Source organism: Terrapene carolina, unplaced genomic scaffold (genome assembly GCF_002925995.2).
Source record: "Terrapene carolina triunguis isolate 2854851 unplaced genomic scaffold, T_m_triunguis-2.0 Scaffold95, whole genome shotgun sequence".
In the NCBI taxonomy this organism is placed as follows: Eukaryota; Metazoa; Chordata; order Testudines; family Emydidae; genus Terrapene; species Terrapene triunguis.
In genome coordinates, this window is record NW_020664446.1 from 42,149,242 (window position 1) to 42,167,493 (window position 18,252).

The window sequence follows — 18,252 nt, forward strand, 5'->3', positions numbered from 1 at the left end:
TCTTCCCCTCCTACCCTGTGATGGCTTGGGGCGCCAGCCGGCAGCCTGGTGTTTGAGTTGGGCAGCAGCTCACAATAGCTCTCCAGGAGGGCATTGTACATCCTAATTATTCTGTGTCCCAGTGCAATTGGTAGGGTGCTGAGAAAATTACAGACCTGCAAATGAAATCAGAGAGGGAATGGCTGGTGGCAGCAGCAGAAAGGGGAAGAGCCCAAAAGAGAGAGAGAGAAGCTAGCCTGGAGTTTAATTCATTGTTTCCAAAAGAGCAGTTAATGGATTATGACAAATTTCTTACTGTTCTCCCTTAGTGTTGTGTTAAAATGGAAATGGAAGGTCAATTTTCCTAAATGGATTTTAAATGACTGACCTCGTGTCGTGTGTTTTTTCACTCGCTGCTTTTCACTCAGGAGGCAACTTGGTCATTTTGCTTTCTTGGTCTGCTTGGCTTTTGTTTTCTTTTTACTTCCTATAACACTTTCAATGTTCTGTGGCCCTCTTTTATACCATAGCTTTTTGCTACGGGTGACTGGGGAGTGGGCTCACTTCAGCATTGCCAGCTCTCAAGATTTTATCACCAATCTGGCAACATTTACTGTGAAGCCCTAGTGCCTGGAGCTGAGAATTTCAACTTCCACTTCCCAGTTGAAAAAGGATAAGCTTAGAGCCCTCAGGGTTGCAGAGAAAAGCCTGAAAACTTGACCTGAAAGTTACCTAAAGGCTCTGAAACCAAAAAGTCAAATAAAACAACCTTCAAATTTTCACAATTCATGATTTTTAAAGGGCCTGATTTTGTGATTCGTGAATGCTAGGGGTTTAGTGATTCTTAGTTTACATTTTAGGGCTCATGAAGGTGATGAACTGGACAGCATTCATTAGAGCTGGATGTAGGGCATGCAGGCAACTCTGCTCAAGCATCTTAAGCCCGACCTGCTACGTCCTATGCTGTTTCCTGGGCACATACAGCTCTGCTGTGGTAGCTCAGTGCTCACCTACATCACCTCTGTTCTGTGTCACTACTTGGCCTTGCCTGAACACGAGCTACCAATTGTCCCTTTGTGTCAACTTTTGGTATATGTGGATAAATATTCACTAAGATCATACCTGACAAACTCACGACACTTGTGACCAAAATGTCATACCTGAACTCAGGTTTCTAGAGAGGAGACTAATATATTAAATCCTTGCTCCGCTGTCAAGTGCTCTAGGATCTTGCTTTCTTTATAGCTCTTGATTCCTAAAGCAAATGGCCTGGCTGGAATAGAAGTAGTCACGTTTATGTGCCAGGGAGATTGTGAGTGTAGTGTCCAAGTCCATTACCAATTCAATGGTTTTAGTCATGGAAAAAAAAGTCACTGGTACTTTGGATTATATTTGCAGCTGCTGCAAAACCTCTATTGTTGATCATTCATGAAATATTGTGATCTCTGTGTTGGAGTGTATAATCTTCTGAGAGGGATGAGCAGGGCATGGGCAGGGGTAGTGGAATGTGAGTGTTATGCAAAAGAAGCGGGAGAGTTGGCTGGTGTGGGGACCACTGGAATCCAAAAAAGAGCTGTGCCTAAAACCTGAAAAGACAGGTCTGTGTGATTTATGTTGCGGTCATGGTCAGCTTTCCCAATGCAAGCCCTGCTGGGGTTTTGTTTGGATCATACCAATGCATTCCTTTAGGCTGTGGGATTGGAGGCCCTGGGGCAGTGCCAGACCCTCTGCTCATTCTCACAGAAGGGAACCTGTGAAAAGAGCTGACATGGAGCAGGAGACTGGGAGGAAGATAGTATGAACAGCCTCCTTTCCATTTCAGCGGCTTGATTTTCTTTAACCCCTTTGGTTCTGATCCATGACTTGTAGGTACATCCTCCAAGCACCCTCCTTCAGAGTAGCCTCAAGTGCCTTGTGTCCTGATAATGCGTTCATATTGCTGTTTGGGCAATGATGAGGTAGCTCTGACATGAAGTGCCCGCCCCAACTCCTGGATTTATCGTGTGTTTTCCCTATTGCAAGTACCTCCACCCCGTAAGAATTGCAGGATTAGTGTGACTTTGGAGTGCTAGGGTGCCAGTGACACACTATGGATGCCCTGGGTCTGGTTAGCAGCAGCATGGCTGTGGGTCAGAGGCACTTGGCTGAGTCATATGTTGCTCATGGCTCCAGTGAAGGGTGGAAGAGCAGGCTTCTGTTGGAGCACAGAACATGTCAGAAGTACATTTAATTTATAATCTAGTGACGAATGTTCTCTGGATTCTTAATATTTGTTTTTTCTTCTCTGAGGGCCTCCAATCTCTTTCATAACCAGAGAGATATTCCCCATCCCCTTCCCTTAAGGTACACATTGTATCAGCCTTGCTTCCAGGGGATGAGGTCAATATATGCAACTTCTCCTGAGCCGGTAAATGCCCCTCTGTGTATTAGCCAGAGGACATCACTGAAGTGTGATTAAAAGGGTTCTCTTCCTCTACAGGCACTGGCCCTCTATAGGGCTCACAGCCTTGAACTGGTCCAGGAGCGAGGCACCCAAACTTGGGTCTCCTTTGATGTCTCAAGGCTAGTAGGCTGGCCCCTGTTGGATTCTGTTTCCACCATTTATATGTGACACACTGAACGTTACTGAGAGCTGCCCTTGTTGTCAGCAGTGAAAACGAGCACTTCCCCACTCACATGGTCAGGGCCGGCTCTGGCTTTTTTGCCGCCCCGGGGGGGGAGGGTGGCCGGAGCCCTGGGAGGAGGGCGGCGAGCCCCGGCGGGGGCTCCTCTCTCCCCCCGGCGGTCGGGGGGGAGGGGGCCGGGGGGGGGGAGGGCGGCAAGCCCGGACGTGGCCCCGCTCTCCCCGGGGGCCGGAGTGCCGCGCCGCCCCCCTCCAGGTGCCGCCCCAAGCACCAGCTTGGTGGGCTGGTGCCTGGAGCCGGCCCTGCACATGGTGCAGGTGTCTGAGAGAGAAGAAAGGGAAAGGCTGCCGCAGAGCAGAGAAGCATGAGGGATAAACAGGGGAAGGACAAAATCTGGAAGAAAATAATCATTTTCAGGCTTCTAAGAGGGTATGGCAAACTGTGTGGAGTGGAAATAATGGTAGTGAAGTAGCTGGCGGTAATATTTTACATAAGAATGGCCACACTGAGTCAGACTAATGGGGCTTCTAAGAGGGTATGGCAAACTGTGTGGAGTGGAAGTAGTGGTAGTGAAGTAGTTGGCAGTGATATTTTACATAAGAAGGGCCACACTGGTTCAGACTAATAGTCCGTCTAGCCCAGTATCCTGTGTTCTGACAGTGATTGGTGCCAGATACTTCAGAGGGAATGAATAGAAGAGGGCAATTATCAAGTGATCCATCCCCTGTTTTCACTTCTGGTAGTCAGAGGCACCCAGATCATGGGGTTGCATCCCTGACCATCTTGGCTAATAGCCATTATGAAATTATCTAATTCTTTTTTAAAACCACTTATACTTTTGGCTTCACAACATCCCCTGGCAATGAATTTCACAGGTTGACTGCATTATGTGAAGAAATACTTCCTTATGTTTGTTTTAAACCTGTTGCCTATTAATTTCCTTGGGTGACCCTTGGTTCTTTTGTTATGTGAAGGGGCAAATAACACTTCCTTATTCACTTGTTCCAAACCATTCAGGATTTTATAGACCTCCATCATATCCCCCCTTAGGGTATGTCTACACTACAGGATTAATCCGAATTTAGATAATTCGAATTTGGGAAACAGGTTGTATAAATTCGATTGTGCGCGGCCACACTAAGCACCTTAATTCGGTTTTAAACCACATTAATTCGGTGGTGTGCGGCCACACTACCCCATTAACTTAAACACAGTAATTCGGTGGTGTGCGTCCACACTAACCCTAATTCGAATTAACAAAATCGATTTAGGCTCTACTCCGTTCGTCGAGGTGGAGTACAGAAATCGATTTAAAGGGCCCTTTAATTCGAATTAACTGGCTCTGTAGTGTGGACGGGTGAAGGGTTAATTCGGATTAAGGCAGCTAAATCCGAATTAAAGTCCTAGTGTAGACCAGGCCTCAGTCATCTCTTTTCTAAGCCAAAGCGTCCCAGTCTTTTTAATCTCTTCTCATATGGAAGCTGATCCAAACCCCTAATCATTTTTGTTGCTCTTCTCTGTACTTTTTCTAGTTCTAATAAACCTTTTTTGAGATGGGGCGATGAGAACTGCATGTGGTATTCAAGATGTGGGCATACCATGGATTTATATAGTGGCATTATGATATTTTCTGTCTTATTATTGATCCATTTCCTAATGGTTCCTATCATTCTGTTAGTGTTTTTTGTTTGTTTTGTTTTGCTGCTGCTGCACATTGAGTGGATGTTTTCAGAGAACTATCCACAATGACTCCAAAATCTTTCATGAGTGGAAACAGTTAATTTAGACCTCATCATTTTGTGCGTATAGTTGAGATTATGTTTTCCAATATGCATTACTTTGCATTTATCAACATTGAATTTTATCTGCCATTTTCTTGCCCAATCACCCACTTTTGTGAGATCCTTTTGTAACACTTCCCAGACTGCTTTGGGCTTGACTATCTTAAGTAATTTTGTATCATCTGCAAACGTTGCCACCTTGCTGTTTGCCCCTTTTTCCAGATCATTTTTGAATATGTTTAATAGCACTGATCCTACTACAGATCCTTGGGGGAGCCCACTATTTGCCTCTCACATTGTGAAAAATGACAATATATTCCTACCTTTGTTTCCTATCTTTTAACTTGTTACTGACCCATGAGAGGACCTTTCCTCTTATCCCATGACTGCTTACTTTGCTTAAGAGCCTTTGGTGTGGGACCTTATCAAAGACTTTCTGAAAGTCCAAGTACAGTAACTCCTCACTTAATGTTGTAGTTATGTTCCTGGAAAATGCGACTTTAAGTGAAACGATGTTAAGCGAATCCAATTTCCCCATAAGAATGAATGTAAATGAGGGGGTTAGGTTCCAGGGAATTTTTTTTTCACTAGACAAAAGACTATATATATATAGTCACACACACACACACAGTACAAGTTTTAAACAAAGAATTTAATACTGGTACACAGTGATGATGATTGTGAAGCTTGGTTGAGGTGGAGGAGTCAGAGAGTGGGATATTTCCCTTACTGCTAAATGATGAACTAGCAATTGGCTGAGCCCTCAGGGGTTAACTCTCTCACTCTGCAAGGCAGCAGGAATGGAGGGAGGGGAGACAATTGCAGAGACACACGGTATGTGTAAGAGAGAGAGATGCGCATTTCCCCTTTAAGTACACTGCCTTGTTAATTAGATCAGCTTGCTGAGACCACAGCTGCTGCCAGCAAGCTCCCTCCATCCTGAGCCCTGTTGTCTATCCCCCCTGCTCTATGAAAGATGGGGTAAGCGGGGTGCAGGAGCAGGGGGGAGGGGGACACCCTGACATTAGCCCCCCTCTTCTTTCCCTCCCCCCTGCACAGCAAGCAGGAGTCTCAGGGAGCAGCTCCAAGGCAGAGGGCAGGAGCAGCACATGGCAGTGGGGGGAGGGACAGCTGAACTGCAGGCAGCTGCTGCACAGGGAACTTAGGGGAGCGGGGAGCTGATAGGGGGGCTGTCGTTCCACCCTGGTTCCAAGCCCCCACCAGCTAGCTGCAACGGGCTGCTCTTCCTGCAAGCAGTAGACAAAGCAGGCGGCTGCCAACCGACATTAGAAGGGGGCATTGCACAACTTTAAACGAGCATGTTCCCTAATTGATCAGCAACGTAACAACAAAACAGTGTTAACCGGGACGACTTTAAGTGAGGAATTACTGTACACTGTATCCACGGGATCACCCTTGTCTTATCCACATGCTTGTTGACACCCTTAAAGAATTCGAATAGATTGGTGAGGCATGATTTCCCTTTACAAAAGGCATGTTGACCCTTCCCCAACGTATTATGTACATGTATGTGTCTGATCATTCTTAAATAAAGAGCTTATTGGTTTAGACTCTGGTTACGCTAGTGGAAGCATTTGTGGAGCATGCTCTGTAGGAGTAACTGTTTTCCTGACTCTCTCTCTTTCCTTGCAGGAATTGAGTACGGCGATGTACTTCCAGATTCCTTCCCATCAGCCCCTGCAGAGACCCTCCCCCATTTCCTACTGGAGCCACAAGATGCATACATTGTAAAGAACAAACCTGTGGAGCTGATCTGCAGAGCCAACCCAGCCACTCAGATTTACTTCAAGTGCAATGGCGAGTGGGTCAATCAGAATGACCATCTCACTAAGGAGAGCCTGGATGAGGTGACTGGTAAGAAACCATTGCAGACCCGACTCTCTTTTTACCCCGTTCCTCCCCTCCCCCCCCTTCTCTTTCTTTGCTGACTTTCTCTCTCCTCTGCCACTTCATCTGTCTACTCCCTCTCTCTTTTTAAGGCTCTGTAGTGTACAACACAGTGGTATTTAAAGCACATTACTGTGCAGGCATGCTTGAAAAGGAGGAATAACTGGATCCCTTTCCACTTTGGATGAGGAACAGTATTACCGCCTCCTTTCAGCGTCGCCTGACAGGATGGGTCCCCTTTAAAAGTGTTTTGTAAGCCCCTTCTCTGGTTCCACAGTCAGATTTTGCAAGTTCAAGGAAGACCTTCCCACCACGTAAGAATGAATTTCCTCTCCCTTCTTGTTGCCTACTCCATCCATACATTTGTAGACTGATATAATGCCTCCCTAGTACGCCTTGTTTGGTCAAGCTATGTGCATTTTACTTTGTCTAATTTTCCTTCAGGCCACTGAAGATTTTTGTTAGTCTTTAGTAAAGTCTGAGACTGAAGTGTCCATGTGTGAATGCAATATTGGAGGAGCATTCACACCAGAGCCAAAGAGAACAGGAGTGTGATCACCCTTCTCTGTGCTGTGAAGTGTCCTCATGTGCCACCCAAAATCAAATTGATCTTTTCTGCTGCCAGATCCTCCTGCAAGCTCATGGCTAATTTGTTGTATACTATTGCCCAGAAGTCTGTCTCAGAATTTACCACTTTCTAGTTTTCTTCCTCCCACTGTATATCTCTGTTTGAGATTATTTCCCCCAGATATATTAGCTTGTATTTTTCCAATTCATTTGATCATTTCCTGTCCATGTGGCCAAACTGTCTAGGTCACTTTTATGTGATTTCTCTGTCTTCACTGCTATTCACAGCTCTTCTCAATTTTATATTATCTGTGACTTTTAGTAGAAGAGCTGTCCCTCCAACTTTGTTGATGAGGATATTAAGTAAGACTGGACCTATCAAACTCCCTTGCGGTACCCCACTGAGAAGCAATTTATCAACATGTTAAAACAGTTGCTTCTTGGAACAGCTAGTTCTAGAGAACACAAAAGGAGACAGTGTTCCCAACTTAGTTGTATGTAACCCACAGGAGTTCAGTCAAGAAGTAGCTATAGTTGAGCCACTTAATAATAGTGACCACAATGTAATTAAGTTCAATACCCTTGTGGGAGGAATCATACCAGCATGGCTTTTTTAGATGAAAATTGTTCCTCTCCAAGCTACAAAACAGTGTTGATAAAGGAGAACTATTAGATATAATTTAGTTGGACTATCAGAAAGCACTTCACAGGAGGTGGTTGAGAAAACTAAGTAGTCGGGGTAAGGCGTAAAATACTGACATGGATTAGAAAGTGGCTGAGACAGAAACCAAGAGCAGGAATAAATGGTCAGTTTTTAGCATGGCAAAAGGTGAACAGTGGCGTGCCCCAAGGATCCATACTCGGACCTGTTCTGTTTGATCAGAGAAGGTTGGAAGATTTGTGGTTGGGATTTTTCAAGGAGCCTCAGGAAGGCCTGCAGTACCCATTCAGTTTCAATGGGATTTGGGTGCCTAACTCCCTTAGTCGCTTTTGAAAATTTCAGCCTTTGGCAAAATGCCTTTCTGATAGAAAAGTGGTGCAAAATTCTCAGCAAAAATGTCAGGTTTCAGAGTAGCAGCCATGTTAATCTGTATCCACAAAAAGAACAGGAGTACTCGTGGCACCTTATTTGAGCATAAGCTTTCGTGGACTACAGCCCACTTCACAAGGGGCCGGCAACCGGGACCCCAGACCGGAGGTGCAGGTGGGAATGTGGGGGGGGGGGGGGGGGGGGGCCCCGTTGGGGGCCCGGGGGGGGGGGGGGGGTGTGGTGGGGGGTGCAAGAGTCAGGGCATGGGGTGTGGGGGGGCTGAGTATGTGTGGGGGGGTGCAGGAGTCAGAACGGGGGCTGGAGGTGTGTGAGGGGGTTCAAGGATCAGGGCAGAGGGCTGGGGTGCTCGGCTCGTGGGGGTGCTCACAGCAGGGGGCTGGAGGGGATATGCCCCATTCCCATCCCTTTCTCTAGGGCCCCGTCCCCACCTCTTCTCTCTCCCTCCCCCTCGCAAGGGTGATCAGCTGATCGGCGGGAGGGAGAGGGAGGGGGAGGGGCAGGAAAGCACCACGCTGGGGGAAGAAGTGGGGGAGGGGGGAGCTTGGCTGCTGGCATGACCAAGCTTCTGCCTCCTGCTCCTGCAGGAGAAATCGGTGGGCAGGGGGGCTGAATGGGGCCAGGACCCCGGCAGGCAGCAGCGTGCCATCAAAAATCAGCTTGCATGCCGTCTTTGGCACATGTGCCGCAGGTTGCTGACCCCTGCTCTAACCACCAGACATTCCTTCCTCTCTAATTGAACATATTTAGTAATGGTCTGGAACAGGCTGAACAAGTAGGTGGCAAACTTTGCAGATGACACAACTTTATTTGTGATAGTCAATCTAGAGAGCTCTGAGGAATTTCAGAAGGACCTAACAAAGCTGGGTGAATGGATGGCATAATGTCAGATGAAATTCACTGTTGACAAAGACGCATTGGAAGCAACAACGTGAATTACTCACACACTTTGCTGAGTTCTAAATTAAATGGAATCACACAGGAAAAAAAGCTAGGGGTCAGCTCATTGAAAAGCTTTGTTCCGTGTGCAGTGGCAACCAAAAAAGCAAACAGTATGCTTAGAGAATAGGATAGAAAAGAATATTGAGACTTTTATAATGCCATTATATAAATCCTTGGTATCACCCTCACCTGGAATACTCTATTCAGTTTTGCCAACCCTATATCAAACAAGGTAAAGCAGAAATACAAAGGGGTTCAGAGGCTGGCAATGAAAATGATTACAGGCAGGGAAAAAAATTGGATGAAGAGAGATTGGAAAGATCAAGATTTTTGTTTAGAGAGAAAACGAACGAGAAAGGGAGATTATACAAAATAATGGCTGGTCTAAAGAAGGTAGGTCAGGCACTGGCATTTATCTTTCTCATAATCCAGGAATGAGGGGACATTTAATGAAATTGAAAGGCATTTAAAACTGATAAAAAGAAAATACACAACACATAATCAATCCGCAGGACTCATTGGTGAAGGGTATCAGAGGCCAAGAGCTTAGTCAGATTCAAAAAACAATTAGATCTTTAATGGATAGTGAGAATGTTCATAGGTAGAATTTAAAATGTATATAAGTGATATCAACTCTCTCATGCTCAGAGCATAAATCAACCAGTAGCTGCCTGGACTAGGAAAAATGTATCTTATGGGCATATTATTCCATAATTGTCCATTACTGGATTTCTTGCACTTTCTTCTGAAACCCTCGTGGTTCTGGTCACTGTCAGAGACAGGATAATGGACTGTTTGAATCATTGGTCTGATGTAATTAAATGGTTTGCTAAAATTTAAATATTTTACATCTACCCCTCTCTTCATCACTAATTTGTAACTGTGTCCTGAAAAAAAAATAACAATCAAGTTTCTCTTATAAGTTATGGGTCTGTATAAGCCCATGGATGTGGTGAAGTGATCATCACTTGAAGTCTTTAAATCAAGATGGAATATCTTTGAAAGATATGCTCTAGCTCAAACAGAAGTTACGGGGTTGATGCAAAAGTTATAGATCGGGGTTCTTTGGCCTGAGTTGTGCAGGGGATCAGACTGGATGACCATAATGGTCCCTTCTGGCCTCAAAATCTATTAATAATGTCTATTGTTCATGATCCCATTAGCCCCTAGATAATGATTTCCCCCCCAATATTTTTACCAGTACTTTACTAACAGCACAGTAATTACCAGGCTCACTCTTCTTTGTTTTTAAAATATCAGCATTATAGTTTCTTATCTCCAGGCAATCAGTACCTCCCAAAGTTTCCATTAGTTTTCAAAATCAAATGTCAGTGGTACATGACATCTGGGTCAGCTGATTTGTGCATGTTCACATTTATAAGTATTTCATTCACCTGCCTGTTATGAAGAGCTTCTTAATTGTGTCAATGTTTTCCTGTTCCATCATCCTCATATCATCACCATCTAGTTTTAACTGGGAGGTCACTCAGTTCTGTGAGTTCTTGCTTGGTTGCCTTTCCAAAACTACTCCGTAAAGGGAAGACTGTTTATTGAAACCTGAGATATTTGAGCAGTTCTTCTTGAAGCCACTTTTCCTGTTCCTTGCATTTTTCTTTTCCTGAGGATTTGCAGTCCGCTATTCCCTACTTACACTCTTCCTACAGGATTCCCCAGTCACTTTCCATTCTAGTGAATTTGAATACGCCTTCCAGTCGCACCTTATTCACTATGTCCCAGATTTTAAAAGGTATTGAGGCATTGCTGCATTCAGCATTGTAATGCCTAACTGATTTAGGAGCCAAAATCTCATTTTCAAAAGTGATTTTAGGCACTTAGGAGCCAAAATTCCATTGATAAGCAATGGGATTAGGATACCTAAGGGTATAAATCACTTTTGAAAATGGAATTTAGGCTCCTAAATTAGTTAGGCATTACAATGCTGAGTGCAGGAATGCGCGAATACCTTTAAAAATCTGAGCCTAGATTTCCTAATAAATGCACTCAAGATTCCTTACTTATCTTGCATGCCGTCTTTACAAGTTGCAGGTCAGACCCATAAAAATTAGGATAGTTGTGCCAATTTTGGGATGGGTGGCTGCTTTGAAGGGAGGTACATCACAAGTCAGACATCTCGTTTAACCCCTCTCCTTCTGGATTCATGCAGGGCAGCTGTCTCCCCCAGCTGGGGATTACCAGGAGAAGGTGTGTGGGGATGAAGTAGAGTTGTTGTTCTATCATAAGTGATGAGTGATTGTAGGAAGGAAAAATGCTTGTTCCTGAGCAGTTAGTTTTTGTTCTTGTTTGCGGTGTTCAGTTTTCTATCTAGAATGAACGTATAACTATAATTAAAGTGTCCATTAAAGAAATGTGTGCTGCACTGTTGAACTTCTGCAAAAGTCCATATGAATTGGGTAAATTTCTTTAATTAGTATCTAGATTAACAGTATGAATATCAAATGAATTCAGGATGGCAGGAGGCTTTACATTTCCAGGAGGCTAGTTGCTGCGTACTGCTGTAATTCCAGCTGTGTGACCATCATACCAGCTAAAGGAGCCAAATGTCAGGTGTGATTCAGAGGTGGTGGAGCCAAGGGGCAATGCAAAGGAGTTTAGTGAAGCTAGGGAGATGGGCACCTTATATGAGCAAGGGTGTGATAACAAACTAAACCTTCTAATAAAGGTAACAGTGCATGGAGCTGTACGCCACATTTAGAGCAGCGAATGCTGTAGTAACTGTGTTTTATATCTGTAACTAGCTGGCAGTGCTTTCTGGGGTTTATAATTCCATCATGGATCTTTGCTCAGAGTTGGAACTTTACATACCACAGAAAATAGAGAAGCTGGTTGTCTCCAGTGATTCTTCTATGCTCTGCAGTTCAAAAAGGGGCTTCATTTTCTCAAGTGGAAATGTGCAGAATCTTTAGTTCAGAAGGTGGGTGGTTACCCTGGAGAGAAAAATGCAGCTAAAAAGCCCACCAAGAGCGATTTCATTGTAGTAAGGTGGTGACTTCTTTGGCTTCACTCCTGTTGGAAGTAATGACACGTGGTGACTGCTTGCTTTTAACAGGTACTCCCCAGATGTTGCTGAAGTAGTGGCCACCTTTCTGAGGCCATGAGCAGCTTTCCACAGTTACTGGGCAGACTGCACCTTTGACTGCTCCCGGTCTTTCTGAGCGCACTCCCTCTAAATGTCAGGTCTGTAGCAGTCACCTGTCTCTGGGAATGGAATCAGCGCAGGGAGCTGGACTAGAGCTCTCGAGGTCCTGTCCACCCCTGTATTTCTGTCATTCTCCCACTCTGACTGACTGGGCCCTGGATTGCATTCTCCTGTGCATCAACCGTGAGTTGCTTCAGTAAGTCTGACTTATGTCCAGACCCTGCAGCTCTGTTCCCTCCGGGGCAATGACAGTGGTAACTGGTGACCAAACAGCCTCCTTAAATCCACTTACTTATTTAGAACAAAAGCATTTTGGAGAAAACATATCTTAAAAACGATATAATGGACTGTACGCATGTCTTAAGCTTACCAGGTATATAACCATCTTCCACAGGGGGACCTTGGCTGGACTCACTCCATGCAGACTTCTCCCTAGAGCCTCTCAGTTTCAGCCCTGTGCCCTGTCAGAGCTCTCTGACAACTCCCTGGATAGCCCCTGGTAACTTACCCTCCCGCTCCCACTTGGCAGGAATCAAGTCACTTTAACTCTTTATAGCCCTTTGATCTGGTAATTCCGTGCTATGGCAAAACAAGGTTTGCAGCTGGTTGAGACAGGATCTTGAAGTTAACGCTTTGCCCCATTGTCTTGCAAGTATGTGCTTAGGCATTCTTATCTGGGAAGCCATTACATGGCCTTCATGCATTGAACCCTATTGAATTTGAGATTATGGATATATAATGAACAGTCCACTTCCCCCAGTATAAATTAGATCGATCTGTTACATAGGAAATTCAAATAACCCCAATATACAATAACTTCCTCCTACTGACTAGTTACCTATAGTGTTCATAAAATTGTTACAGCTCAATGTTCATAACGTGGGAAATAGTGGCCATTTTGAGTAAGGGAGTGTTGTTGATATAATGGAAAACAAAGGGAAACATTGCTAATAACTTTGCTTAATTAGAACCTAATTTCTTCAAAGGCATATTTGAAGGCATTTGGCAATGAGTTTTAACTATATGAAAAGTCTGAAGGATAAAAAACTTTCATTTATGAGCAAAAGGGGTCTGGAAAATGTTCTCACGTTGGGGAAAATTTTCTTAAAACCCCCATTTCTTATAATTTTAACTCATAAATGCAGTAACAGATTTAGTTGACAGTCCTCAGAAAATTCAATCTTCATTCACAGATTAGGTGCTGTAAAGTTGGGGAGAAAACATTTGTTCTTCACTGAGGTTGAATTGCAACTATAGGTGAAAAACTGAATCCAACTTTCATATAGAGGCAATACTGCACCTCTGTAAGAAAACTATAGGCAGCTGGCTTACCTGACCAGCAGCCATCCTGAGAAAAGAAGCTAAAATCAAGATGGCCTACTTTGCTAACAGTATGCATATCAGGTGTCCACTATGCATTGATAGAACAACTGCAAAGGGGAGAGGGGTCACAAAATTGCCCATTTCAACTTAACATAGTAAAGTTTGATTCCCTTAACACAATGTCCTTAGCTACAGATCAGAAATATGGGCTTTGAATAATAACTTTTATGACAAATTTTGTTGATGTAAACATACTTTAAAAGTGTTGTAGTGTATCTTAGTATATTTTATGTGGAAAAAATGAAAATAAGCCAAATCAGAGAATAATAATTCAGACAGAAAAATAGGTAACATCTGTACTAGCAGCCATGCTAGAAAGTGGCTCTCCATTTAAATGGCCCTGGGGAGCAAGACATATGAGTGTTAACTTTGCACTGCTAAGATGCATAAACTCGCCTTGGTCCCAATTGTCTTGTTCAACTTGATTGTTTAATGTTCTAACATGGCAGTTTAAAGCTATAACCCCTCTTTATGTGGTTAAACAATTCAGCCAAGATTTTCACAAATGACTAGTGATTTGGGGCTATCTGACTTCTTGGGTGCCCAACTGAGATACTGTAAAGGGCTGATTTTTCAGAAAGCGCTGAGCACCTCCCTCTGAAAATCAGATCCCTTTGAAGTGTGTAAAGAATCTTGGCATCCAAAATATGAGTCACTTCTGAAAATCTTGGCTTTTTTTTTTTTCTTCCCTAAACTTTCTTTTTTTCCCATGGGAAATCTTTTTTGTTTGTTTCAGGTGTCTCATTTTTTCTATAGAAAGGTGATTACAAATAAAGTAATTTCTAATTGTATTGATGGAAATAAATTAACCAAAATTTTAATTAACAAAATATATAACTGCACATGGCTTTGAAGTCTTTGCCTTTAAAATGCAAGGTTTCAGAGTAGCAGCCGTGTTAGTCTGTATCCGCAAAAAGAACAGGAGTACTTGTGGCACCTTAGAGACTAACAAATTTATTAGAGCATAAGCTTTTGTGGGCTACAGCCCACTTCTTCGGATGCATATAGAGTGAAACATATTGAGGAGATATATATACACCCATACAGAGAGCATGAACAGGTGGGAGTTGTCTTACCAACTCTGAGAGGCCAATTAAGTAAGTGAAAAAAACTTTTGAAGTGATAATCAAGATAGCTCAGTACAGACAGTTTGATAAGAAGTGCGAGAATACTTACAAGGGGAGATAGATTCAATGTTTGTAATGGCTCAGCCATTCCCAGTCTTTATTTAATCCTGAGTTGATTGTGTCTAGTTTGCATATCAATTCCAGCTCAGCAGTCTCTCTTTGGAGTCTGTTTTTGAAGTTTTTCTGTTGTAAGATAGCCACCCGCTATCTTACAACAGAAAAACTTCAAAACTTCAAAAACAGACAGCAAGGAGAGGCTGCTGAGCTGGAATTGATATGCAAACTAGATACGATCAACTCAGGATTGAATAAGGACTGGGAATGGCTGAGCCATTACAAACATTGAATCTATCTCCCCTTGTAAGTATTCTCGCACTTCTTATCAAACTGTCTGTACTGAGCTATCTTGATTATCACTTCAAAAGTTTTTTTCACTTACTTAATTGGCCTCTCAGAGTTGGTAAGACAACTCCCACCTGTTCATGCTCTCTGTATGTGTGTATATATATCTCCTCAATATGTTTCACTCTATATGCATCCGAAGAAGTGGGCTGTAGCCCACAAAAGCTTATGCTCTAATAAATTTTTTAGTCTCTAAGGTGCCACAAGTACTCCTGTTTTTTTAAAATGCAAGGCTAGCACATGATCTATTAAGTTACACAGACTTTGCTAGACCATTAGGCAACCCTTCAGGTTTCCATCTTGTTCTGTCAATGCAATAGAAATATTTTAAGGAATGGAAAGAGTTGTAAAAAGGGCACTATACATTTTGAACAAAGCGTGTTCCTCAGTTCATACTAAAGCCATGTCTACACTACCACTTATGTTGCCAAAACTTATATCGCTCAGATGTATGAAAAAAAAACCACCAACAACCCCTGAGTGATGTAAGTTTTGCCAGCGAAAGCACTCGTGTGCATGGCGCTATATCGGCAGGAGACACTCTCCCGCTGACATAGTTACTGCCACTTATTTAGGTGGTTTTATTATGTCGACGGGAGAGCTCTCTCCCATCGGCAGAGTGGCTACACGAGTGATCTTAGAGAGGGATACATGTATGGAATATGTTGTGAAAGATAGGAAATCATTCCCTGTTTTGTTTCTTCAACAATAGATATGAGGACGAGAATGTTCTATATGTTTCTCCATGGGTGGGACACCTACTAAAATAACACCTTTCCTTTATTTTTTAATGTGATGTAGATGTGACTAGGTTTGTACAAAAACACAGAAAGGCTAAGGTATCAGTGCCTGGTATTGTTGAGGCAATAAAACAGATTCCTTAGTATATACAGATAGTAACTGGGGATTTATTTTAAACAAGACCAAGTTCTGATAGTGACTCCTCATATAAGTTATCACACCCTGGGATGACTAAACACAGTCCAGCTGGCTAAGACATGTTCACGTGACCAGAAATAGTCTCAGAAGTTGACCCACTTGACCACTTGCCATGACCCTGTTCAGTTCAGCTAGATTGCATTTCTCCACTTAAGAGACAGAGTCCTCACCTCCCTCTTTCTTCTCCTCTCAGCGGCCACTTCTCTCTCTCAGACTGTGAGGGGCTGACATACTGTTCTTCCCACCTCACTTCACTACCAAATATGAGCAGTCACGTGATTTATTTCCAAACCATTTTTTGCCTTCAGGGCCTCTCTGCTGGGTGCAATGGCACCATGTGCATCATCAGAGCTTTAATATGTCCAAGGCTCCTTGTCAGCTGCAGACAGGCACTTTAAAAGGACATTGTCAGGCTGATTTTGACACAACTTTTAGTCTATGTAGAAACAAGATTTAATGGGGCCTAAAGTGAGCTCAACAGAAATGTGTGTAGATGAAAAAAAAAAATTCCAATGGAAAAAGATTTTTTGTTTGGATTTAAACATTCCCCTGCCTTGTTTTGGAACCCAAACTTTTCAGCATTGTGGTAGTACATAAAACCCAGGAAGGGAACCTGACAAGAACCTGGCTAGAAACAAAAGTGAAATTGACTACTTTACTTTCATTGCCCTGCCTGGGCGAAATGTAAAATGTAAACAAGCAAGAATCAGTGGTAAAAAGCAAATGCTATGTTTTTAAATCTTTCAGTTTTAATAGGGTATGGTGGTGTTACGAACTCAGGATATTCAGCTTATTTGTTTTTGAGATGAGATTTTTTTTAAAAAAAACCCTTAAATGGCAATGCAGCAGAACCACCAGCATATCCAGAAACATAGTGTCATCTTTAAAACAGTGTGTGTGGGTGGAGGGGATCCTGGCATGGATCAGAATCTGGGTCAAGCCCTTAAAAAGAAGATGGGGCAAGAGAAGAAGTGGTTGCAGAGGAAGAGAGGAGATGACTGCCTCATGAAGAAGGGGTTGTGTCTCTCGTCAAATGCATCCCTCTCTCAAGTTCCTTTTTCGAGCTGCAGGACCATTATTTTCCTCCCCTTCAATCAGTGCATGTGTGTGTGAGTACACACATGCTCACACACAGTATACTTCCATATGCAGCTTATTTCATAAAGGTTCAGCATTCTGGCCTCCTTAACCCTCTGTTTTGTTGTCTCTCCTTACAGGGATGCTGGTGCGGGAGGTCCAGATCGAGGTCTCCCGGCAGCAGGTGGAGGAGCTCTTTGGTTTAGAAGATTACTGGTGTCAGTGTGTGGCATGGAGCTCTGCTGGGACCACAAAAAGCCGAAGGGCCTATGTCCGGATAGCGTGTAGGTGTCATACACACTTCTCATTCATCGCAGCCCCTGTCCCTATCTCTGTCACTTGCTCCTTCTTGCCAGCCTGTCCCCACACCCTGCGCGGGAAATCCTTTTCATCTGCCCTCGTGGGGATTTTCCTCCCAATATAGTTCCATGACTCCTCCTTTCCCACTGCCTGCCACCATAAGTAAGCTTACCCAGGATAACCACTGAGGTAGATGCTCCCATTTAATGAGCCAGTGGGGTTCACTCAGTGTGGCAGAGCCTCATTCCCCCATTACACCACCCTGCTGGACTTAGTGGTTAGGGTCAGTGCTGTCTAGTGGTTACAGGATTAGGGCCGGGAACTCTTGAGAACTGTTCTCAGCTCTAGCATTGACTCAAGGTGTGACCTTGGGTAAGTCATGTACCCTCTCTGTACCTCAGTGTTCACACCTGTAAATGGGGATAAACTTACCTGTCTCACTAGGGTGTTGTGGTAATTAACTAGTTAATGTTTGTATAGCACTTTCAACATGCTCAGCACTTACGTGGTGCTTCATTATTTTTAGCAGCCTGACAAGTTAGCACCTCAGCCACAGAGGTGATTTGCCTGATTCAGCAACTTTAAATCCTACATCCTGGCTTGTCCTCCTGTGTTGTTTCCTTTACCAAGTGAATAGCTCATGCGTTCTTAGGGTGGGAGAACTCTACAACTGGGCTATTCTGCCACCCAAAGGATGTAAGAGGTGATTCTCTTGACAGGGGGAGAGCTGGCGAAACAGTGCATTGCAGTGTGGAAATTTCAGTTCTGCCAATAGGGAAGTTGTTCTCTGATTAAAGATGCTTCCCTATAGAAGCATCATGCTGAATATTGAAAGTCCATATGGAAACCTACTTTAAGAATATGTTACAGTTGCACTGTGTACAGCTTGCACGAAGGAGCCCCCTTCCCCATATGCACTAGCTACACAGCTGAGCAAGGCAATATGCACCTTCCCCTTCTGCAGAGTTCCTAGGTGCATCTTAGACCATAGCTACACTATGAGAACTATAATGGCATA

At 43.7% G+C, this 18,252-nt stretch overlaps 1 protein-coding gene across 1 annotated transcript in view; it reads left to right on the forward strand.

Moving 5' to 3' along the window:
• UNC5B (unc-5 netrin receptor B) overlaps nucleotides 1-18,252 on the forward strand; it is a 154,696-nt gene that overhangs the window by 105,265 nt on the left and 31,179 nt on the right. The window contains exons 2-3 of the mRNA XM_024206604.3: nucleotides 6,038-6,259; nucleotides 17,075-17,218. Coding sequence (XP_024062372.1) covers nucleotides 6,038-6,259; nucleotides 17,075-17,218 — 366 coding nt within the window. The remainder of the gene's footprint in view (nucleotides 1-6,037; nucleotides 6,260-17,074; nucleotides 17,219-18,252) is intronic.